The 26,583-nt window shown below is 35.9% G+C and overlaps 2 protein-coding genes across 2 annotated transcripts in view; both read right to left on the bottom strand.

Moving 5' to 3' along the window:
• Positions 1 to 5,137: 5,137 nt before the first annotated feature.
• LOC110454893 (organic cation transporter protein-like) lies at positions 5,138 to 18,116 on the bottom strand. The gene is made up of 10 exons (XM_021504670.1): positions 18,094 to 18,116; positions 13,976 to 14,228; positions 12,123 to 12,226; positions 11,433 to 11,587; positions 10,877 to 11,045; positions 10,058 to 10,270; positions 9,106 to 9,332; positions 8,360 to 8,541; positions 8,002 to 8,153; positions 5,138 to 7,781 (listed from the first exon to the last, which is right to left on the bottom strand). Exons 1-10 carry the CDS (start codon positions 18,114 to 18,116, stop codon positions 7,694 to 7,696), a joined length of 1,566 nt encoding a protein of 521 aa, XP_021360345.1. The 3' UTR covers positions 5,138 to 7,693.
• Positions 15,771 to 26,583, bottom strand: part of LOC110454898 (organic cation transporter protein-like) — a 16,092-nt gene continuing 5,279 nt past the window's right edge. The window contains exons 3-11 of the mRNA XM_021504679.1: positions 24,616 to 24,868; positions 22,763 to 22,866; positions 22,073 to 22,227; positions 21,517 to 21,685; positions 20,698 to 20,910; positions 19,748 to 19,974; positions 19,002 to 19,183; positions 18,644 to 18,795; positions 15,771 to 18,423 (exon numbers count right to left, since the gene is read on the bottom strand). Coding sequence (XP_021360354.1) covers positions 18,336 to 18,423; positions 18,644 to 18,795; positions 19,002 to 19,183; positions 19,748 to 19,974; positions 20,698 to 20,910; positions 21,517 to 21,685; positions 22,073 to 22,227; positions 22,763 to 22,866; positions 24,616 to 24,868 — 1,543 coding nt within the window. The 3' untranslated portion in view covers positions 15,771 to 18,335. The remainder of the gene's footprint in view (positions 18,424 to 18,643; positions 18,796 to 19,001; positions 19,184 to 19,747; positions 19,975 to 20,697; positions 20,911 to 21,516; positions 21,686 to 22,072; positions 22,228 to 22,762; positions 22,867 to 24,615; positions 24,869 to 26,583) is intronic.

Here is a 26,583-nt window from a genome sequence, read left to right as displayed (position 1 = left end):
CCGTGTACTTCGTGCTAGCTAGGTGACTGTGTCTCCCAAAGGAGCTAACATTACACATTATAACCGAGTACTTCGTGCTAGCTAGGGGATGGTATTTCCCCAAGGAGCTTACTCTACAAATCTGAACCTTGTACGGCGTGCTAGCTAGGGGATGGTTTTTCCCCAAGGAGCTTACGCTACAAATCTGAGCCTTGTACTTCGTGCTAGCTAGGGGGTGGTGTCTCCAACAAGAGCTTACATTACACATTTTAACCGTGTGCGATGTGCTAGCTAGGTGACAGTATCTACCCGAGAAGCTTGCATTATATATCCAAACCATGTACAGTGTGCTATAATGTAGCTAGAGAAACGTGTATCCCCTGGAAGGACCTAAATATGACAGCGGTGACCCTTATCATGCGCATGTGATATGATACGTGCACTGTGTTTGAGAGAACGACTTACCTCTAAGTATAGTCATAATGACTTGTGTTATATATAATTCGTATATCGTTTCTTAACATCGAAACATAAACATATATGAAATATTACAAATGAAAGGAAAAATCAGAGATAAAACAAAGTATATCAAAAGATGTTTATAAGATAAACAGTCTGATATGGAAATGAAGAGGGGAATTCGGAGGTCGTGTTTGTGATGTAGGTGTAAACGCTTCTGACAAATCTAGCAGTAAAGCATATGTGTTATAATAGATACAGTATCCAGCTGATGTTTATAATGAATCAGCGTTTTTCTCCATCGTGTCAAACAGTTTACATTATCCTTTCTACTTTAAGTTTGAAAATGCAGTTGGTTCAATTTGAACGTGTAAAGGACTTGTAGGAAATTAGTTTAACATGTTGGAGCGATATTAAAAGTCACACGACCTCGATGATCGGGAACACAAGGATGATTAATTAACATGTCTGTGTTAGCTTTGTACCAAGTCTTCCTCTACATCACATCTTTAATTGAGTAAGTTTTCAGTTTTTGGACCCCCGATGTTATTATTGATATGTGTATAATTCACCTGTAAGTGCTAAAATGTTTTTCAACCTTGGAAAGCTCACAGGAGGTAAGTTAGTCGACCAGATATCTTTCCATCTCGAACCTAAACGTGCGAACATGACGTAGTATTTCCTAAAGCTAGGTCGCAGTTGCCTTGATGAGGATCCCTTTGCGATGAATTTGTTCTGTCATCGTTTTAAAGTTTATGCATGCACTATTTGGTGCTTTTTAAATCAACCTGCAAATTGAGTCTCATATCTTCGTCGTAGTAAAGACTGTTTGAGAAAAGAACAGCTTCTGTTTATTACCATGCACTATTTAGATTATTATTTTTTTATATATTTTCGGTTTATTTTTTATGATACACTATGTAAACAATGTTTTCCTCTGAATCATAAAGGGACCATATTTCTTTAAAGCAATCTTAGCTTCATGACATGTTAACGTAAAACCTCACAATGTGGTTAACAAAATAGATTACAAAAGAATCTCCTACCTAAAAGCAGATAGAAAATTCATGATGATTATCTTACAAACTGTGTATCAGTATATTTCTCAAAAACAATATAATTTGAACATTTGAACAACCGGAAACTGCTGAAGTGCAATTCTCTACTGCGTCTTTGTTTATAGTCATGTAATTGTATTGGTTGTAGTAGTGGTATTGTTATTAGATTTCTACACAGATACAATGAATGTGTTATTTCTGCAATAACCTAATATTTGCATTTCTTTTGTTCAGTCCTCACATAAACCTACCGACCTAAATGATTGTTATAATCAAATAACACCGAGAACTAGTACACGTGAATGTTTTTTAACTGGAAACTGACCGGATGTTCCGTCAAACTATGTGAGTGATCGGGGACCAATCATGATTTGACGTCTGACAGAACTAGCAACCATAGAACGCACTACTTGTCCCTGCAAAATAGCTGTTCCGACAATTTGTAAATTATTTCATTTGAAACAAAAGAAACGACCAGATAATGTTATTTGTGCTGATTTGAACATAAATAAAGGGACTGAAATGCATCTTTTTATCATTTATTTGCAACATGGTTGTTTTTAACTCAATCCCGTTCAAACATATGCATTACCGCGCATCTTTCAGCGGACCTGTGTTCCTTATATCATAAGATCCAATTCAATGCCTATATTCACGTGCTAATGTATACAACGGAACGGGTTCGTGGTGTCTCTCCTTTGCTTTTGTATCCTAAATTACAGTTGATGCATTCATATCATTATTTGGGTCGGATTGTATCTTGTTTTTGTGTTGACGTTGTGGTATTTTTCTATTGTACTTTATACAAATAAACTAGAACTAAGATAAGATAATGCATCATAGAAAAATTGCACAGATTTTCCACTTTGTTATTACCCCTTAGTATGACCAATATCAAACGAATCCTAGAATGGTGTACCTAGGTTTCATGTAATCTACGAAGACGCGGCTTTCTGAGGCTATACACCCTTTCAACTTTGTTAAAAATTTGAGGTTCATCTTGTACTTTGTAAAAGTCACGGTACAAATAAAACCGTGGTGACCTTGTTGATAACTTCTATATATATTTGTCCTCATTGTTAGACCTCACTTCACGAGACTTACAAGGCCGAGTGGTTTGATGTCTTCGTAACAAAGGGTATTAGAATTACCCAGGTATACGATATACACAACAAAGTCGTTAGAGCACGGGTTCAACATTCTGCTGTATCATTCTACTACACCAGTAATGTAACGCCAATGTAAACATCATCATATGTAGCCTGTAATGTATGCTAATTTAGATGATACCGTTTTACGCCTATCTGTACGATTTAATTAGATTCGACCTTAACATTTAAAGCGATTGTAACGACGTACATTGTCATGAAATAAAAAGTAATGTGTTCGTATAACGTAAAAAATATGGTATATGTTCGGGTTTTTTTACATTGTTGGCTCTTAGAGAGAGGTTTTGTGGTCAAAGTCGTAAACTTATGTACAAATTTAGACGCAAACATTTTTATAAACAATTGTTAAAATATGATATTTCGTCAGGCCAATTATGCTATTCGTTGACCCGTAAGTTGCCATGTGGACATTAAAACCTATGTGTATTTAAATGATTATTCATTCTATACTTTGGCTCAGTTGTTATTTGTTGATGTGAGTTTTAATATTAGTTAATAAGTGTAAGTAACCTTTAATTGCCCTAGCTGATTTTTAGTGGCCGATGACAGTTACCAGTTGAAGATATGCTTAGACATAGTTGATGATGTAATTCTAACGATTTTTTAAGTGGTAGTCCACATTTAGCATGCTTATGTGGCAATTTGTTTAGAACTTGGTTTTTTTCTGTCCATTTCATCAGTTGTCAGAGCACCGTAATTTCTAAAGTAAGAGACGAAGTACCGCTGATTACTTCTATTTCATTATGTCTGTGTGAGTAAGCAGATGTTCGGGGATCCTTAAAGTGTACAACGTATGTGTAAGTCATGAGATGTACGGAGATCCTTTAAGTGTACAATGTCTGTGTAAGTCATGTGATGTTCGGGGATCCTTTAAGTGTGGAAAGACCGTGAAAGTTATGAGATGGACGGTGCGCCTTCAAGTGGTTGGTTTCAGTATGCGTTATGAGATGTACGTTGCACTTTCAAATGGACGATTTCAGATTAAGTTATGAGATGTACGGTGTAATTTTAAGTGGACGTTTTCAGTGTAAGTTACAAGATGTACGGTGCGCCTTCAAGTGGACGATTTCAGATTAAGTTATGAGATGTACGGTGCAATTTTAAGTGGACGTTTTCAGTGTAAGTTATGGGATGTACGTTGCGCCTTCAAATGGACGATTTCAATGTGCGTTATGAGATGTACGGTGCGCTTCAAGTGAATAATTTCAGTGTAATTTATAAGATGTACGGTGCGCCTTCAAGTGGACGATTTCAGTGTAAGTTATGATATGTACGGTGCAATTTTAAGTGGACGATTTCAGTGTGCGTTAGGAGATGTATGGTGCAATTTTAAGTGGACGATTTCAGTGTGAATTATGAGATGTACGGTGCGCCTTTTTGTGGACGATTTCAGTGTAAGTTATGAGATGCACAGAACGCCTTTAAGTGGACGATATAGCTGTTAGTTATAAAACGGACGGAATGCCTTTAAATATTTGATTTGCCTGTCCGATACTATAATAGCACGGTACGCTACCACACTTCACAAACCACAACAATTTCCGGGCTTGTACATGTACAGACAACCGCTCATTACCATAACAGACGTGTTAGGTTTATCACAAAAATGTACGTATTTTTACCGTATTTTGTCAGCAAATTTACATTAGTGTGTTTTATTACGTGAACTTTGTCTGTACAGAGCAAAGCACTTGTTGATCTGAAAACATTACGATACATTTAACATGGATAATTCTTTTTTGGGGGGGATAAAAATAAATACAAACTGTGTTTTGTAAACCATAAATAACATTACAAGCGTCACAATCTTGGATATTTGAAATAAATACTCTCCCTCCCATTGTGATAGCTTGTTTCAGTAATACACTATACCACACACATACTACACATATATTGATAAGAAAACACAGTATGCCGTAAATAAGCCCGAGTTTCCTCTGGCACTAACACTAGACTTAGACATTTTGACATGTTATGCCAGAGGGAACTTGGACTAGTCGTAAACTAACACACCGTACGTTATTAACAAATCAATCTTTTGTTGTTGTTTTTTCCATTTATTTTCGAAAACATGTCTTGTCCATGACTTCAAAGGAATGTTGTTGTGGGGGAAAAACATATTAAATGAGTGACACAGATAACTTAAGGTCTTGTCGAATTGATGAAACAGAAATGTGTCCGAAAGATGTACGTTGTTTACGTTTGACGTAAATTAAAATGTAAATAATATTTATTTTAAAATTGGGTGTGTTATCAAAGATCAATGTTTCTTATAATTCGGAAGTACGTTACACGGCTGTAAACTGTGAAGATAAGGGTAACGGTGATTTATCGGTGTGATGTAATGTAATGATAATGTGGGCCCCCGTCTAGGCGGATATGGCGACCGGACCTACACTTTCAGAAGCCTGTTATCAACAATGAGTCATCTAATGTCTTCATAGATAACATCGATTTCTTACTTTTATAGACATCATTTTGCTTTATTTAAAGTAATAAAATATAGCAACAAATACAACATATAACGCATTCAAGCATATTCAATGATTACAAAATATAGATACGAAAGGCTTATACGTTTGTATACAAATAAGCTTTAATGAATATCAAAATTTATATAGAAATAAACACGACATTTCCAGCATAACTGTGATTAGCTTATATCTGTTTCCCTTTATTCAAGGACGATAACTGGATTTTGTCAAGGAGGGATTTGGTTGTTGATTTGGTTTGTTACAACACCACATAAAACACAGTTATGATTAAAAATGCAATAGTGTTCTGATTACATTGCAAACTCTACATAGAAATGACAAGAAGTATAACGCGAAATAAAAAATACTTATAAGGCATTGACAAAGCTCTAAAGTACTAAACATTAAACCGTAAGTCTAGTATGTCAACTAATTATTACTCATCAAAGTGGCTTAGTGCTTGGTCGGCGCTACACGTTAGTATACCTAATTCTACTACGTTTGCGATGTAATGACACTTTTCATTGGTTAATAACCAGATATTTTTTGACGATAGACTATGCGCGTGCAAGCAGACCAACGCTCTTCTTAACACATCCCCCGCAAAATGACAATAAGCGAGCCGCGGGACTGGTTTCATGTGTCCAATGAGAGTACACACATTTAATTTGGTATATATTTGAATATTTGCTAGCGGACAAACACTAAAGGTTGCTAAATATACTTTAAATCTGTCAAGCTTTACTGTTAGAATGTTCCGCCTAACTTTCCCGAAAGAGGCTTGAAATAGTATTTGTAAATCTGTCAAATGCTGATTTCATGTGTTGGCGAGCGATGTCGATTGATTAATTGAAATAAACCATGACGTCAGTGTTTATTGTAGATGGCGACAAAAGAATCCGTCTCACAAATAACCAGGTTAATTGACAAAACAAGAAATCTATCCACAGGGTGAAAAGTGCAATAAAATTAAACACGCAAAGACAATTATAAGCGCGCGCATCAGAACAACCAAATTAAAATAATCAGATCATCTTGTTCACCTTGCCTATCATATGTGTATGAACACTGAAGTAGACACGGAAAGACTTTCATTGTATTTAACTTGGTAGAATAGATATAATCAACAAACGCATCATTTGAAAATTTTGGTAAAATAATTAACTTCGCCGCTAGGAATTTGTCAATTATTTTGTCCAATATTTTCTCACCGTCGTTATATATTCCACTATAATACACGTACATACATGAAGGCTGACTATTTCTTTAAGATGAACTTTGTGGTCATTTGATTATTTCAAATGCTTAAGAAGCTTCATTTTAATGTTGAAATTTCAGTGCCGTTAAAATATTCATTACAGCAATACTTTTCCATGTTTAGGAATGTGGTGGGCTATTTATGTTGTTGTGCTGACTATTTCTTGGGAATTATTTTTAATTCAATTGTTCTAAATATTTCAACTAAATGCAGTGTGATTTATAGTAGATATAATTCACTTTTATCAAAAAGCAAATATGATGCATCTTGCATTTGAAAACTATGTTCCGTTTAAGGTACTGTTCCTAAAAGGTCACCTTTACATCCTACACTAAGCACAGCTGTTATCAATTAATGATTTTTGATACACTTTACAGTAACGTTAACGAATATATAAATCTGAACCAATATGGATAGCTGACAAATAATAAAAATACATATAATACAAAATAAATCTTTCAAAATCTCTCCCTTAATATTCTCCTTTTCTTACAAATGATATACATGTAAGATAATGTTTCTATTTATATAAAACATAACGTTATACATCGTCGTTTGAAAAAGATAACATTTATCAATTAATCTATAACAGTTACCAGTTATGCAGATACAGTAAAAGTAAGCATACACTGTGTAAGAGGGACTTGGATAAAATACTACAAAATACGGATTAAATACACCAGCTTATCAGATGTTAGGCATATATGCCGATATTGGGCAAGGATTCATGATTTTATGTTGGGGACGAGGCTTTGACCGGTAACTCCTGACTTCGTATCGGGGATGAGATGTACTGAGTCACTGGCTTGATGTCAAGGAAAAGGCTTGCTCAGTTTCTAACTCCTTCTTCTTACGAATTCTATGATAAGCTATCACATTTTCGTTAGTTCAAACAGTTTTCAATTTTAATGAAATCAAAAAGAGTGTGCTAGCAGAAGCCAATAGCACGTCACGTTCATTGTTAACGTGACGTCGTATAAATGCTGTCATATTAAGTAAGACATAAAAAGTACGTGATACAATACTTTTTTCTCTCCTATATCCAGTCATTCACCTTTCCAGTGCATCACAACCCATACTAGTTATCAATAGAGGAACAAAGGAGAGTAACTCTGGTGGTAAATAATACTCATTCATATGTAATGGGTTGTGATAAGGTCATTCATCCCCAGATATCTGAAGGGTTTTGCTCCAATTTATTATCCCCTCGTTAGGAATTCCTGTCTTCCAACATTACTTATAAAAGAGTCTGATAATCCTACGCTCCTAGCTTGTATTGTATGTATATAAAATTCATCAAAGCTTTGTAAAGTTTTCCAGGGAGGTAAAACTTGTTGTTGAGGCATTCAGACCCAGTGTGAGTTTCGACGGTGATTTTTCTAGTCTGCGAACAAAGAAAACGGTAAAGGGTTAGTTTTAATGCATGTAAAACTAAAACTGTACGTTAAAGATTTCTTATTTCAACCATTTCGCCAATCATACTGAAAGTCTCCTTTGCATTAAGTAATGAAGATGATGACTGTTGAATTAAGCACTACATGAAATCATTCAAAAAATGATATAACGTAGGTCAGCATTTGGATTTTCTACATTAATATACGTACTTTCCGAAATTTTTAGCATCTTCGATAGTTTCCGGGAGTTTTCGTTCGAGTGTTTCTGGTAAAAGGAGTGCCAACAAGCCTGCTGCGACTGATGCCCCACCGAAGATCACCAATGGGAGAGCTAGTCCAAAATTACCTCCAACCAATTGTCCCTGTATTCAAAGTGTAACGATTCATTAAATTATCATTTATGTTCAGGTGATACAAGTTTCAAGTTAGTAGGTTAGCAATAATAATTTTAAAAAGTCATAGTTAAGAAGAATAATATAAAAAGCATCTATTTTGATATTATTTAATTAACAGAAACTGCTAATTTGTATTGAGATAAATGTCTAATAATTGTCTAAAGGCATCCTACCGATTGTGCTACGTATGGAGCCGCCATCCCTCCAAAGCGTGCCACACAGGAACTTGCTCCCATGCCGCCATTTCGGACTATGGTAGGGTACAGCTCGAGAGAGAACACATATATCACCCCAAAGGCAGCCGCAGCTCCGAACTTTCCAATCATCGACAAGGTCAAGGTCAACGGCATCAGATCTTGAATAGCAAATTTTGTCATAAAACGTTTCATTTGAAATCTGTTGAAGCATTGCTAGTGAATATGAAGGTAAGCGGTAATGAAGAGGAATCTGTAGTACCCTTTATTCAAATTCAGAAGGGTGTTTACCATCGACTGGGTCATAATGTGTTTTGATACTTAAAGACAGCGCTTCATGAATGTATCTGAAAGTGAAATTGACAAGGTTTGTGTTACCAGTCCTGACAAGCTTTTCAATAATTAAGGCCACATATGAAAACAAAACACAATGTAGACAGAAAAGGAAATACAACTGTAAATCTGACATTTTAAACTGTCTTTATATTCCCTCATAATTTTGATACCAGTCGATAGGTCCAGTTCTGGTGTACAACTTAATGTGTGTTAAAATGGTACACTGCCTATAGACATGAAAGGGAATGCTGCTTCAAAATCCTGTGAGCTATTGGTATTTCTATATAATTTCAATTGATATAAGTCATAGTCTGAACTCTTTGTAATTTTTATGATTGTTACTTTAATTTGATCGTTCCGGACTGCAATACGCAATCGCGGATGCATACCATCGCCTCCAAAAAGAACCGGAAATATGGTACACAGACATGCGATTCCGGCGGTAAGCATACACGCGCATTGAAGCTTTTGCCGGCCCCAGCGGTCGAGCAAGGCTATGGTAGCAGCACCGGCGGGAAATTCAACCAGTGCCATGAGAAAGAATCCGAAGAAGAAACTGTCGCTGAGCTTACCAGCATGCATCGTCACTCCATAATAGACCATGCTGACAACGATCCTATAGAAACAGAAAAGAGCATTGCACATATTTAAAAAAAGGTCTTGGTGAGTGAATGTGATATAACATATGTATTAATATTTTGTTTTCAGCGGTTTAGAGTTGAGACACCGGTCATTTGCACTCTTTGCTTGACAACAGACGTTTTCGAAAACTTGCAAAATATGTTTTCAATTTCTGTTTGTGTTCAAAACAAACTTAGTCTTTTGTATTAATACTTGTTTGCTATCACATTTTATTACATACAAAGTAAAGCAGGTCCTTATCTTGTAACAGGGTCATTTTCTCGGCAATGTTATATCGCAATTTACTGCCAGTATTGGAAGATGAGTAACGCTCCAGGCTTAACAGTTAACTACATGCCAGACAATTTACCCTTCACTTGCGAAAATTGATTTTTTTTTTATATAAACACCTCAATATTACAAACTCAAAAAACTAAACTGAATAGCATCGTTCATAAACGTAGAAACTTACAAAAACAGTATAATTTACTGTAACATTATTCCACATACAAAACAGTATATTTTACATTTCAGCGTACAAAACCGTGTACTCTACCACAATACACTCTAAAACTCCAAAAACTGAACAGAACAGTATACTGTTCAGTAGGATATTTTACAAACAAAATAATATATCGTGCTGTTGCACACTTCAAAATACTTCCAAAATTGATATAACACTGTGACCGTTACTTAATTTGAAATGCCTTCAAAACTTACCAATTAAAAAACAATATCATGGTCCTGAAGAATAACACCTTACTCGTGAAGAGGTGCCAGAGTTGTCCCCCTTCGGGCGCGTCTAGTGTTTTCTCGTCCACAAAACGTTCAGAGGTTTCCACTTTATTGACTTTGGCTATTCGTTGCAAGATTTCTTCAGCCTCGTCATAGCGGCCCTGACTTATCAGCCAACGCGGGGACTCGGGTATAAACCTATATATATTAAATATATATCTGGCCTTAATATTTGTTACTTCAGATAAGTGGTGAAAACAATACAAAGACAAACCGAAAGGAAACACAACCGCAAGGAATGGAGAGACGTCAAAACAAAAGAAAACAATCATAATTGTCTGCCAATAAAACGGAAACGAGTTGGAAAGGATGTTCCTTCATTATTTTGAAAATTACAAATATCGGTCACGTGAATTTAATCTCAACTAAACCGTCAAAAACTTAATCATAGGCGCAGAGTTTCCAGTTTCCTATAGTACTGATCATGACATTGTGTACAAAAATGCATAAAGAGCAGTTGAGATGGTAAGCAGTGATGCGTCTAATTACACTGTGTCCAGAGACAGCCTCATTCCAGTACAAGTCTTCGTTGCTAGGGATACGATACTGAAAACGTTGTTATGCAATTATCATGAACATATGTTTTAATTATACACATTGTCGGTTAGATATTAAGTATATAACAGAATGATTTACTTATAAAAATAAATCATAAAAAGGCAATAAGTTATCTCAGAGTAAAATTCATCTCCTTTAAAACATACTGAAGAGGAAACAAAACAAATTGAATCAAAATGTACCTACCACCAATAAAGCATGTAGAATGAACAGGGAATGGCCACCGCTAGTTGGATCCACTTCCAGTGTCTGAGGAGGTAGCCCACCCCGGCGAGGTACACTAACCCAATAGCAAAGAATATGTGGATCACGATCCCCGCCCATATCCTCTTGCTTGGCCCCACCAACTCCAGACCTATAAGTGAGCACAGATTAACGTAAAATAAGATAATAAACTAATTATAGATAATGTATACTTCCTTAGCTGTGCTTATCATCTTGTAAGTTATAACCGGGTTTTCAACATAATTGTGTCAATGTTAATAGATAGTGTGTGATGACACTGATATCGAGTCAGTAATAACATGGTATATACATGTATTATCAGCAAAGCTTTTTATGTACGATGAGAAGAACTATTTATAATCACATTAGTACATGTACTCGTTTCCCAATCATCACAATCAAATATGTTTTGTAATAGTACATATTAAGTTACATGCATACAATATGGTTAAAATAATAAATGTGATGACATATACACAACTTGTGTAATTATGTAAATGAGTGCATAAGCGCGTACCGTGGACACAACAGACCATGAAGAGACCATGTATGGACGCTCCTACAATAAACTCGAGCATGAGGAAGCTGTAGAACTCGGGTGCAAAGGCGGCGCTGACAGAGGACGCCACCAGCACGACGGAGGTGATGGCGAACGTTTTCTTACGGCCAATACTGTGGGAAACCATAAAACAATTTCAGAAAAAGTGTTACATTTCATTTTATCTGTTAATGTTTCTCACAAGGACCCATCAATTGTTGGCCAAGACAGAATGCATGTTTACAAAATATCTCATCAATTTATATAAAAAGTCATTGACGTAGGGACAATTGTTACATGAAAATCTGCTTAGACTTCAAAAAGATTGGGACAACACAACACGTCAATATGCGGATGTGGTCTTTATTTCAAACGACATGAAAATATACAGCCCATCATTCATTTGAAGTGATATGCGAAAATCATGTTACACTAGTGTAATGGCAGATGAAATTATGTAATATTGTTCACATGGAAAATTCGTAATTATAACAGGAGTGGAGCCAACAAATGTATGGCTCCAGGTTGTCCTTGACATGTTTTTTTATTATCGTTTTCCGAGTATATAATAAACATAAGCAGTAAAGTAAATATAAAAAATTAGGAACGGATTGATAATACGGGAAGTATACACTAGAATGTCACAATGACAGCTTTCTGACAACTTACTAATCCGACAGCATACCAAATCCCAGGTCGCCTGCCAGTACCCCGACGTAGAATAACATTTGACTGTGAGAGGTCTTCAGGGAGTCGCTACACAGTAGACCATGCTACGGGGAAAGGGAAAAGCCTTGTTTAAACATTCATTTATAATAACTGGCTTGAAATTACGCGAGAGATAAACATAGAGAGGGGAAGGAAGGAAAAGGGGATGGGATCGCATTCGAGTGATAAGGAGAGCGTGCGCACCCTATGGAGGCACAGGAGACAGAAGACAGACAAAACTGAGAGAGATATGGAGAGAGAGAAAAGGGGAGGAAGACACAGATACAGATAACATATGCTATTTATCATGGAGAGTGTATTATGAATTGTTATCTTAATGGAAATATCTTAACGAATTGCAAAACACGTGTTCAATATATATGTTAATTGTTTATTGTGGTTGAGTTATGACGAGGTCGATTGACATGTAGAAATACGATCTTGCTATGAATAAATATGAGCACAGGACACTGTTCCTAATACTGGCATGACATTCGCGTGAAGGTTGATTACTGGGTCTACTGTTATTTGTATACGTCTTGTTTACGATAACAAACAGAAAGTATTATCTCAAATAAATAGTTCACCTCGTAGACAGTTTTGAGTTATAAGGGATTTTAAGGCATCTTTCCACTTTTATTGTATTTTACAAATGTTTAGACGCACGACAGAATTGAATTCTTCATACCTTGAGCAGCACAACTGATACGTCCTAAACCGACGAAATTACTAATTGGTGACATAAAGTTTTACTTGATTTGGCTTCTACATAGACTTACTTTATTATTCAAATCCTCCCTTCCTTACTTCGGGCTTCCAGGGAATATCAAAATGTATTGTACTCGTGTTGGTAGGTCAAATTATATTGCTTACAAAATCTTACACGTTCATCGTTAAAACTCTTAAAGTTGGGTTGTTTTTTTCAAGACGAGAACAATAAACTATTAATATAATTAAATTGCATGCTGTAACATCCTACCAGGATAGTGATTATGTAACGTAGCAGGCAAAAATAATTATCACCACACCAACATCATTATCTCCCACATCTCCATCACAGATTTTACCTTACGACACAATTTCTGTAGTATTTTGTTTGTCCTTTCATACCATTTGACAGCCATTCTACCCTTATTTCCTGTCGTTTTATGATAGCATGGTATCCTGTAGTATATTTGACTAATTCGTTAAATAAAACAAGTGCATATCATAAATATAATTCAATTCTTTACTTTGGATAACAAAAACTATTAGATTATATCATCACACACAATGACTACTCAATTTAGTACGTCATCTTTCGAACCATTCTTTGCATTTTGTCCAGACGTTGTCAGGTCGTCTTGGTAGAAAACCGGAAGCGGTCGGACATGACAAGGATTTGTAGCATAGCAGCAAATAATTGGGTTGTTTTCTTCGCAAAACGAAAATGTCGTATGGCGACGGTTCAGTACACAATAATAAATACTATCAATCAAACAATAGCTAACTATTTAGCCAATATGTTGTGTAATACCTCATCACTAACACAACGTCCTGGATTGGATTGTCTAAGTATTTTAAATAAAACGTCGATTCACTTAGCTTTTATACCATCGGTTATACTTGTTTCTGTTCCAATATAATAATATACATGTAATTTTATATATTAATTATTGGCCTTGTTTACAGAGGAGACATGAACATTTGTTTATCCACAGCGCAGCGTGTTATTTTCACCCATGGTATCATCCATGGCCAAAATGTCACTCGTCTGGTGTCCAGAGATTCATGTCTCCTACAAAAAACAATCATTATTCATTTATAAAGATTACCTGTGTTGCAAACGTTTCCTCGAATTCCGTCTTGTCATGTACCCATTGTTTACAAGTGGCCTTAGAAGCCAGGTCCTTGTCCGACGCCGCTAGGTCAGAGTAGTTGACAGGGGCTGGGTATGAGTAGGTGTTACACATGTCGTATTTCTGTGAACTGTCGTCCCCGGGGAGGGGGATGGTAACATTAACAAGCGCACGGTGGAAATCATTCTGTATTGCATACGTGTCGTTTGGATAGCCGGCGATCTTACATCTGGTTAGTCAGGAAACATATTATTTGTATAAAAAAAGAAACATTTTAATCTTTTCTACACATATCACATATAAATTTATCAACAATTATGATATGAGTTATAAAACCTAAAAAGGATATATTTTGTTTATCTTATGTTAGTGCGCAGTGGGTATTAATGTGGGAAAAAATCATAGTAACCAAAGAAAACCCACATGGTATATCACAAATCAGACATCTGTTCACTGATCAGTAGTCAACGTCTCTAATATTGCTGAAATTCCTGTTGATATTTTTCAATGACAATGAGAAAAAAGTGAAGAAAATCAGTAAGTCAAAATCAAAACAATATCGGATCCCAATGTCATCCTATAAAGACAATATCACCAAATGAAGAGACACCAAACCAGGTCAAAGATCTTATCAACATCTANTACGGTGCAATTTTAAGTGGACGATTTCAGTGTGAATTATGAGATGTACGGTGCGCCTTTTTGTGGACGATTTCAGTGTAAGTTATGAGATGTACAGAACGCCTTTAAGTGGCCGATATAGCTGTTAGTTATAAAACGGACGGAGTGCCTTTAAATACTTGATTTGCCTGTCCGATACTATAATAACACGGTATGCTACCACACTTCACAAACCGCAACAATTTCCGGACTTGTACATGTACAGACAACCGCTCATTACCATAACAGACGTGTTAGGTTTATCACAAAAATGTACGTATTTTTACCGTATTTTGTCAGCAAATTTACATTAGTGTGTTTTATTACGTGAACTTTGTCTGTACAGAGCAAAGCACTTGTTGATCTGAAAACATTACGATACATTTAACATGGATAATTCTTTTTTGGGAGGGGATAAAAATAAATACAAACTGTGTTTTGTAAACCATAAATAACATTACAAGCGTCACAATCTTGGATATTTGAAATAAATACTCTTCCTCCCATTGTGATAGCTTGTTTCAGTAATACACTATACCACACACATACTACACATATATTGATAAGAAAACACAATATGCCGTAAATTAGCCCGAGTTTCCTCTGGCACTAACACTAGACTTAGACATTTTGACATGTTACGCCAGAGGGAACTTGGACTAGTCGTAAACTAACACACCGTACGTTATTAATAAATTAATCTTTTGTTGTTCGTTTTTCATTTATTTTCGAAAAAATGTCTTGCTCATGACTTCAAAGGAATGAGTGTGACACAGATAACTTAAGGTCTAGTCGAATTGATGAAACAGAAATGTGTCCGAAAGATGTACGTTGTTTACGTTTGGCGTAAATTAAAATGTAAATAATATTTATTTTAAAATTGGGAGTGTTATCAAAGATCAATGTTTCTTATAATTCGGAAGTACGTTACACGGCTGTAAACTGTGAAGATAAGGGTAACGGTGATTTATCGGTGTGATGTAATGTAATGATAATGTGGGCCCCCGTCTAGGCGGATATGGCGACCGGACCTACACTTTCAGAAGCCTGTTATCAACAATGAGTCATCTAATGTCTTCATAGATAACATCGATTTCTTACTTTTATAGACATCATTTTGCTTTATTTAAAGTAATAAAATATAGCAACAAATACAACATATAACGCATTCAAGCATATTCAATGATTACAAAATATAGATACGAAAGGCTTATACGTTTGTATACAAATAGGCTTTAATGAATATCAAAATTTATACAGAAATAAACACGACATTTCCAGCTTTTAAAACATAACTGTGATTAGCGTATATCTGTTTCCCTTTATTCAAGGACGATAACTGGATTTTGTCAAGGAGGGATTTGGTTGTTGATTTGGTTTGTTACAACACCACATAAAACACAGTTATGATTAAAAATGCAATAGTGTTCTGATTACATTGCAAACTCTACATAGAAATGACAAGAAGTATAACGCGAAATAAACAATCCTTATAAGGCATTGACAAAGCTCTAAAGTACTAAACATTAAACCGTAAGTCTAGTATGTCAACTAATTATTACTCATCAAAGTGACTTAGTGCTTGGTCGGCGCTACACGTTAGTATACCTAATTCTACCACGTTCGCGATGTACTGACACTTTTCATTGGTTAATAACCAGATATTTTTTGACGATAGACTATGCGCGTGCAAGCAGACCAACGCTCTTCTTAACACATCCCCCGCAAAATGACAATAAGCGAGCCGCGGGACTGGTTTCATGTGTCCAATGAGAGTACACATATTTAATTTGGTATATATTTGAATATTTGCTAGCGGACAAACACTAAAGGTTGCTAAATATACTTTAAATCTGTCAAGCTTTACTGTTAGAATGTTCCGCCTAACTTTCCCGAAAGAGGCTTGAAATAGTATTTGTAAATCTGTCAAATGCTGATTTCATGTGTTGGCGAGCGATGTCGATTGATTAATTGAAATAAACCATGACGTCAGTGTTTATTGTAGATGGCGACAAAAGAATCCGTCTCACAAATAACCAGGTTAATTGACAAAACAAGAAATCTATCCACAGGGTGAAAAGTGCAATAAAATTAAACACGCAAAGACAATTATAAGCGCGCGCATCAGAACAACCAAATTAAAATAATCAGATCATCTTGTTCACCTTGCCTATCATATGTGTATGAACACTGAAGTAGACACGGAAAGACTTTCATTGTATTTAACTTGGTAGAATAGATATAATCAACAAACGCATCATTTGAAAATTTTGGTAAAATAATTAACTTCGCCGCTAGGAATTTGTCAATTATTTTGTCCAATATTTTCTCACCGTCGTTATATATTCCACTATAATACACGTACATACATGAAGGCTGACTATTTCTTTAAGATGAACTTTGTGGTCATTTGATTATTTCAAATGCTTAAGAAGCTTCATTTTAATGTTGAAATTTCAGTGCCGTTAAAATATTCATTACAGCAATACTTTTCCATGTTTAGGAATGTGGTGGGCTATTTATGTTGTTGTGCTGACTATTTCTTGGGAATTATTTTTAATTCAATTGTTCTAAATATTTCAACTAAATGCAGTGTGATTTATAGTAGATATAATTCACTTTTATCAAAAAGCAAATATGATGCATCTTGCATTTGAAAACTATGTTCCGTTTAAGGTACTGTTCCTAAAAGGTCACCTTTACATCCTACACTAAGCACAGCTGTTATCAATTAATGATTTTTGATACACTTTACAGTAACGTTAACGAATATATAAATCTGAACCAATATGGATAGCTGACAAATAATAAAAATACATATAATACAAAATAAATCTTTCAAAATCTCTCCCTTAATATTCTCCTTTTCTTACAAATGATATACATGTAAGATAATGTTTCTATTTATATAAAACATAACGTTATACATCGTCGTTTGAAAAAGATAACATTTATCAATTAATCTATAACAGTTACCAGTTATGCAGATACAGTAAAAGTAAGCATACACTGTGTAAGAGGGACTTGGATAAAATACTACAAAATACGGATTAAATACACCAGCTTATCAGATGTTAGGCATATATGCCGATATTGGGCAAGGATTCATGATTTTATGTTGGGGACGAGGCTTTGACCGGTAACTCCTGACTTCGTATCGGGGATGAGATGTACTGAGTCACTGGCTTGATGTCAAGGAAAAGGCTTGCTCAGTTTCTAACTCCTTCTTCTTACGAATTCTATGATAAGCTATCACATTTTCGTTAGTTCAAACAGTTTTCAATTTTAATGAAATCAAAAAGAGTGTGCTAGCAGAAGCCAATAGCACGTCACGTTCATTGTTAACGTGACGTCGTATAAATGCTGTCATATTAAGTAAGACATAAAAAGTACGTGATACAATACTTTTTTCTCTCCTATATCCAGTCATTCACCTTTCCAGTGCATCACAACCCATACTAGTTATCAATAGAGGAACAAAGGAGAGTAACTCTGGTGGTAAATAATACTCATTCATATGTAATGGGTTGTGATAAGGTCATTCATCCCCAGATATCTGAAGGGTTTTGCTCCAATTTATTATCCCCTCGTTAGGAATTCCTGTCTTCCAACATTACTTATAAAAGAGTCTGATAATCCTACGCTCCTAGCTTGTATTGTATGTATATAAAATTCATCAAAGCTTTGTAAAGTTTTCCAGGGAGGTAAAACTTGTTGTTGAGGCATTCAGACCCAGTGTGAGTTTCGACGGTGATTTTTCTAGTCTGCGAACAAAGAAAACGGTAAAGGGTTAGTTTTAATGCATGTAAAACTAAAACTGTACGTTAAAGATTTCTTATTTCAACCATTTCGCCAATCATACTGAAAGTCTCCTTTGCATTAAGTAATGAAGATGATGACTGTTGAATTAAGCACTACATGAAATCATTCAAAAAATGATATAACGTAGGTCAGCATTTGGATTTTCTACATTAATATACGTACTTTCCGAAATTTTTAGCATCTTCGATAGTTTCCGGGAGTTTTCGTTCGAGTGTTTCTGGTAAAAGGAGTGCCAACAAGCCTGCTGCGACTGATGCCCCACCGAAGATCACCAATGGGAGAGCTAGTCCAAAATTACCTCCAACCAATTGTCCCTGTATTCAAAGTGTAACGATTCATTAAATTATCATTTATGTTCAGGTGATACAAGTTTCAAGTTAGTAGGTTAGCAATAATAATTTTAAAAAGTCATAGTTAAGAAGAATAATATAAAAAGCATCTATTTTGATATTATTTAATTAACAGAAACTGCTAATTTGTATTGAGATAAATGTCTAATAATTGTCTAAAGGCATCCTACCGATTGTGCTACGTATGGAGCCGCCATCCCTCCAAAGCGTGCCACACAGGAACTTGCTCCCATGCCGCCATTTCGGACTATGGTAGGGTACAGCTCGAGAGAGAACACATATATCACCCCAAAGGCAGCCGCAGCTCCGAACTTTCCAATCATCGACAAGGTCAAGGTCAACGGCATCAGATCTTGAATAGCAAATTTTGTCATAAAACGTTTCATTTGAAATCTGTTGAAGCATTGCTAGTGAATATGAAGGTAAGCGGTAATGAAGAGGAATCTGTAGTACCCTTTATTCAAATTCAGAAGGGTGTTTACCATCGACTGGGTCATAATGTGTTTTGATACTTAAAGACAGCGCTTCATGAATGTATCTGAAAGTGAAATTGACAAGGTTTGTGTTACCAGTCCTGACAAGCTTTTCAATAATTAAGGCCACATATGAAAACAAAACACAATGTAGACAGAAAAGGAAATACAACTGTAAATCTGACATTTTAAACTGTCTTTATATTCCCTCATAATTTTGATACCAGTCGATAGGTCCAGTTCTGGTGTACAACTTAATGTGTGTTAAAATGGTACACTGCCTATAGACATGAAAGGGAATGCTGCTTCAAAATCCTGTGAGCTATTGGTATTTCTATATAATTTCAATTGATATAAGTCATAGTCTGAACTCTTTGTAATTTTTATGATTGTTACTTTAATTTGATCGTTCCGGACTGCAATACGCAATCGCGGATGCATACCATCGCCTCCAAAAAGAACCGGAAATATGGTACACAGACATGCGATTCCGGCGGTAAGCATACACGCGCATTGAAGCTTTTGCCGGCCCCAGCGGTCGAGCAAGGCTATGGTAGCAGCACCGGCGGGAAATTCAACCAGTGCCATGAGAAAGAATCCGAAGAAGAAACTGTCGCTGAGCTTACCAGCATGCATCGTCACTCCATAATAGACCATGCTGACAACGATCCTATAGAAACAGAAAAGAGCATTGCACATATTTAAAAAAGGTCTTGGTGAGTGAATGTGATATAACATATGTATTAATATTTTGTTTTCAGCGGTTTAGAGTTGAGACACCGGTCATTTGCACTCTTTGCTTGACAACAGACGTTTTCGAAAACTTGCAAAATATGTTTTCAATTTCTGTTTGTGTTCAAAACAAACTTAGTCTTTTGTATTAATACTTGTTTTCTATCACATTCTATTACATACAAAGTAAAGCAGGTCCTTATCTTGTAACAGGGTCATTTTCTCGGCAATGTTATATCGCAATTTACTGCCAGTATTGGAAGATGAGTAACGCTCCAGGCTTAACAGTTAACTACATGCCAGACAATTTACCCTTCACTTGCGCAAATTGATTTTTTTTTATATAAACACCTCAATATTACAAACTCAAAAACCTAAACTGAATAGCATCGTACATAAACATAGAAACTTACAAAAACAATATAATTTACTGTAACATTATTCCACATACAAAACAGTATATTTTACATTTCAGCGTACAAAACCGTGTACTCTACCACAATACACTCTAAAACTCCAAAAACTGAACAGAACAGTATACTGTTCAGTAGGATATTTTACAAACAAAATAATATATCGTGCTGTTGCATACTTCAAAATACTTCCAAAATTGATATAACACTGTGACCGTTACTTAATTTGAAATGCCTTCAAAACTTACCAATTAAAAAACAATATCATGGTCCTGAAGAATAACACCTTACTCGTGAAGAGGTGCCAGAGTTGTCCCCCTTCGGGCGCGTCTAGTGTTTTCTCGTCCACAAAACGTTCAGAGGTTTCCACTTTATTGACTTTGGCTATTCGTTGCAAGATTTCTTCAGCCTCGTCATAGCGGCCCTGACTTATCAGCCAACGCGGGGACTCGGGTATAAACCTATATATATTAAATATATATCTGGCCTTAATATTTGTTACTTCAGATAAGTGGTGAAAACAATACAAAGACAAACCGAAAGGAAACACAACCGCAAGGAATGGAGAGACGTCAAAACAAAAGAAAACAATCATAATTGTCTGCCAATAAAACGGAAACGAGTTGGAAAGGATGTTCCTTCATTATTTTGAAAATTACAAATATCGGTCACGTGAATTTAATCTCAACTAAACCGTCAAAAACTTAATCATAGGCGCAGAGTTTCCAGTTTCCTATAGTACTGATCATGACATTGTGTACAAAAATGCATAAAGAGCAGTTGAGATGGTAAGCAGTGATGCGTCTAATTACACTGTGTCCAGAGACAGCCTCATTCCAGTACAAGTCTTCGTTGCTAGGGATACGATACTGAAAACGTTGTTATGCAATTATCATGAACATATGTTTTAATTATACACATTGTCGGTTAGATATTAAGTATATAACAGAATGATTTACTTATAAAAATAAATCATAAAAAGGCAATAAGTTATCTCAGAGTAAAATTCATCTCCTTTAAAACATACTGAAGAGGAAACAAAACAAATTGAATCAAAATGTACCTACCACCAATAAAGCATGTAGAATGAACAGGGAATGGCCACCGCTAGTTGGATCCACTTCCAGTGTCTGAGGAGGTAGCCCACCCCGGCGAGGTACACTAACCCAATAGCAAAGAATATGTGGATCACGATCCCCGCCCATATCCTCTTGCTTGGCCCCACCAACTCCAGACCTATAAGTGAGCACAGATTAACGTAAAATAAGATAATAAACTAATTATAGATAATGTATACTTCCTTAGCTGTGCTTATCATCTTGTAAGTTATAACCGGGTTTTCAACATAATTGTGTCAATGTTAATAGATAGTGTGTGATGACACTGATATCGAGTCAGTAATAACATGGTATATACATGTATTATCAGCAAAGCTTTTTATGTACGATGAGAAGAACTATTTATAATCACATTAGTACATGTACTCGTTTCCCAATCATCACAATCAAATATGTTTTGTAATAGTACATATTAAGTTACATGCATACAATATGGTTAAAATAATAAATGTGATGACATATACACAACTTGTGTAATTATGTAAATGAGTGCATAAGCGCGTACCGTGGACACAACAGACCATGAAGAGACCATGTATGGACGCTCCTACAATAAACTCGAGCATGAGGAAGCTGTAGAACTCGGGTGCAAAGGCGGCGCTGACAGAGGACGCCACCAGCACGACGGAGGTGATGGCGAACGTTTTCTTACGGCCAATACTGTGGGAAACCATAAAACAATTTCAGAAAAAGTGTTACATTTCATTTTATCTGTTAATGTTTCTCACAAGGACCCATCAATTGTTGGCCAAGACAGAATGCATGTTTACAAAATATCTCATCAATTTATATAAAAAGTCATTGACGTAGGGACAATTGTTACATGAAAATCTGCTTAGACTTCAAAAAGATTGGGACAACACAACACGTCAATATGCGGATGTGGTCTTTATTTCAAACGACATGAAAATATACAGCCCATCATTCATTTGAAGTGATATGCGAAAATCATGTTACACTAGTGTAATGGCAGATGAAATTATGTAATATTGTTCACATGGAAAATTCGTAATTATAACAGGAGTGGAGCCAACAAATGTATGGCTCCAGGTTGTCCTTGACATGTTTTTTTATTATCGTTTTCCGAGTATATAATAAACATAAGCAGTAAAGTAAATATAAAAAATTAGGAACGGATTGATAATACGGGAAGTATACACTAGAATGTCACAATGACAGCTTTCTGACAACTTACTAATCCGACAGCATACCAAATCCCAGGTCGCCTGCCAGTACCCCGACGTAGAATAACATTTGACTGTGAGAGGTCTTCAGGGAGTCGCTACACAGTAGACCATGCTACGGGGAAAGGGAAAAGCCTTGTTTAAACATTCATTTATAATAACTGGCTTGAAATTACGCGAGAGATAAACATAGAGAGGGGAAGGAAGGAAAAGGGGATGGGATCGCATTCGAGTGATAAGGAGAGCGTGCGCACCCTATGGAGGCACAGGAGACAGAAGACAGACAAAACTGAGAGAGATATGGAGAGAGAGAAAAGGGGAGGAAGACACAGATACAGATAACATATGCTATTTATCATGGAGAGTGTATTATGAATTGTTATCTTAATGGAAATATCTTAACGAATTGCAAAACACGTGTTCAATATATATGTTAATTGTTTATTGTGGTTGAGTTATGACGAGGTCGATTGACATGTAGAAATACGATCTTGCTATGAATAAATATGAGCACAGGACACTGTTCCTAATACTGGCATGACATTCGCGTGAAGGTTGATTACTGGGTCTACTGTTATTTGTATACGTCTTGTTTACGATAACAAACAGAAAGTATTATCTCAAATAAATAGTTCACCTCGTAGACAGTTTTGAGTTATAAGGGATTTTAAGGCATCTTTCCACTTTTATTGTATTTTACAAATGTTTAGACGCACGACAGAATTGAATTCTTCATACCTTGAGCAGCACAACTGATACGTCCTAAACCGACGAAATTACTAATTGGTGACATAAAGTTTTACTTGATTTGGCTTCTACATAGACTTACTTTATTATTCAAATCCTCCCTTCCTTACTTCGGGCTTCCAGGGAATATCAAAATGTATTGTACTCGTGTTGGTAGGTCAAATTATATTGCTTACAAAATCTTACACGTTCATCGTTAAAACTCTTAAAGTTGGGTTGTTTTTTTCAAGACGAGAACAATAAACTATTAATATAATTAAATTGCATGCTGTAACATCCTACCAGGATAGTGATTATGTAACGTAGCAGGCAAAAATAATTATCACCACACCAACATCATTATCTCCCACATCTCCATCACAGATTTTACCTTACGACACAATTTCTGTAGTATTTTGTTTGTCCTTTCATACCATTTGACAGCCATTCTACCCTTATTTCCTGTCGTTTTATGATAGCATGGTATCCTGTAGTATATTTGACTAATTCGTTAAATAAAACAAGTGCATATCATAAATATAATTCAATTCTTTACTTTGGATAACAAAAACTATTAGATTATATCATCACACACAATGACTACTCAATTTAGTACGTCATCTTTCGAACCATTCTTTGCATTTTGTCCAGACGTTGTCAGGTCGTCTTGGTAGAAAACCGGAAGCGGTCGGACATGACAAGGATTTGTAGCATAGCAGCAAATAATTGGGTTGTTTTCTTCGCAAAACGAAAATGTCGTATGGCGACGGTTCAGTACACAATAATAAATACTATCAATCAAACAATAGCTAACTATTTAGCCAATATGTTGTGTAATACCTCATCACTAACACAACGTCCTGGATTGGATTGTCTAAGTATTTTAAATAAAACGTCGATTCACTTAGCTTTTATACCATCGGTTATACTTGTTTCTGTTCCAATATAATAATATACATGTAATTTTATATATTAATTATTGGCCTTGTTTACAGAGGAGACATGAACATTTGTTTATCCACAGCGCAGCGTGTTATTTTCACCCATGGTATCATCCATGGCCAAAATGTCACTCGTCTGGTGTCCAGAGATTCATGTCTCCTACAAAAAACAATCATTATTCATTTATAAAGATTACCTGTGTTGCAAACGTTTCCTCGAATTCCGTCTTGTCATGTACCCATTGTTTACAAGTGGCCTTAGAAGCCAGGTCCTTGTCCGACGCCGCTAGGTCAGAGTAGTTGACAGGGGCTGGGTATGAGTAGGTGTTACACATGTCGTATTTCTGTGAACTGTCGTCCCCGGGGAGGGGGATGGTAACATTAACAAGCGCACGGTGGAAATCATTCTGTATTGCATACGTGTCGTTTGGATAGCCGGCGATCTTACATCTGGTTAGTCAGGAAACATATTATTTGTATAAAAAAAGAAACATTTTAATCTTTTCTACACATATCACATATAAATTTATCAACAATTATGATATGAGTTATAAAACCTAAAAAGGATATATTTTGTTTATCTTATGTTAGTGCGCAGTGGGTATTAATGTGGGAAAAAATCATAGTAACCAAAGAAAACCCACATGGTATATCACAAATCAGACATCTGTTCACTGATCAGTAGTCAACGTCTCTAATATTGCTGAAATTCCTGTTGATATTTTTCAATGACAATGAGAAAAAAGTGAAGAAAATCAGTAAGTCAAAATCAAAACAATATCGGATCCCAATGTCATCCTATAAAGACAATATCACCAAATGAAGAGACACCAAACCAGGTCAAAGATCTTATCAACATCTACAAAATCAGATGAAACCTTGAGTCTGAAAAAGTGGCATGAAATATGACGCCCATCATAATGTATTGCATATGTCTGGGAAAGTGTGTCGCTAATAACCAAGGACGTAAGACATAGTGGCACTAATAAACAAGGACGTAAGACATAGTGGCACTAATAACCAAGGACCTAAGACATAGTGTCACTAATACCCAAGGAACTAAGACATAGTGTCACTAATAACCAAGGACATAAGACATAGTGTCACTGATAACCAAAGACCTAAGACATAGTGCCATAAATAACCAAGGACCTAAGACATAGTGTCATAAATAACCAAGGACCTAAGACAAAGTGTCACTAAAAACCAAGGACATAAGACATAGTGTCACTAATAACCAAGGTCCTAAGACATAATGTCACTGATAACCAAGGACCTAAGACATAGTGTCACTAATAACCAAGGACCTAAGACATAGTGTCACTAATAGTCAAGGACCTAAGACATAGTGTCACTGATAACCAAGGACCTAAGACATAGTGTCACTGATAACCAAGGACCTAAGACATAGTGTCACTGATAACCAAGGACCTAAGACATTGTGTCATTGATAACCAAGGACCTAATACATAGTGTCATAAATAACCAAGGACCTAAGACATAGTGTCACTATACCCAAGGAACTAAGACATAGTGTCACTGATAACTAAGGAACTAGGACATAGTGTCACTAATAATCAAGGACCTAAGATATAGTGTCACTGATAACCAAGGACCTAAGACATAGTGTCACTAATTACCAAGGACCTAAGACATAGTGTCACTAATTACCAAGGACCTAAGACATAGTGTCACTAATTACCAAGGACCTAAGACATAGTGTCACTAATTACCAAGGACCTAAGACATAGTGTCACTAATTACCAAGGACCTAAGACATAGTGTCACTAATAACCAAGAACCTAAGACATAGTGTCACTATTAACCAAGGACCTAAGAAAAAGTGTAACTAATACCCAAGGAACTAAGACATAGTGTCACTGATAACCAAGGACTTAGGACATAGTGTCACTAATAACCAAGGACCTAAGACATAGTGTCACTAATAACCAAGAACCTCAGACATAGTGTCACTAATAACCAAGAACCTAAGAGATAGTGTCACTAATAACCAAGGACCTAAGAAATAGTGTCACTGATAACCAAGGACCTAAGACATAGTGTCACTAATAACCGAGGACCTAAGACAGGGTGTCACTAATAACCAAGGACCTAAGACATAGTGTCACTAATAACTAAGGACCTAAGACATAGTGTCACTAATA

This window comes from Mizuhopecten yessoensis, unplaced genomic scaffold (genome assembly GCF_002113885.1).
Source record: "Mizuhopecten yessoensis strain PY_sf001 unplaced genomic scaffold, ASM211388v2 scaffold8103, whole genome shotgun sequence".
NCBI lineage: Eukaryota > Metazoa > Mollusca > Bivalvia > Pectinida > Pectinidae > Mizuhopecten > Mizuhopecten yessoensis.
Note: the sequence above shows the minus strand (reverse complement) of the source record. Positions and strands in the feature narration are given on the sequence as shown.

Excerpts from the sequence above, each read along its gene's own strand:
- LOC110454893 (XM_021504670.1), bottom strand. The coding sequence starts at position 18,116 with ATGGGTTGTGATGCACTGGAAAG. Across the intron at positions 11,588-12,122 it reads TTTGGTATGCTGTCGGATTA|TATTGGCCGTAAGAAAACGT; the intron begins GTAAGTTGTCAG and ends GGTTTCCCACAG. Across the intron at positions 9,333-10,057 it reads ATGATATTGTTTTTTAATTG|GATCGTTGTCAGCATGGTCT; the intron begins GTAAGTTTTGAA and ends CTGTTTCTATAG.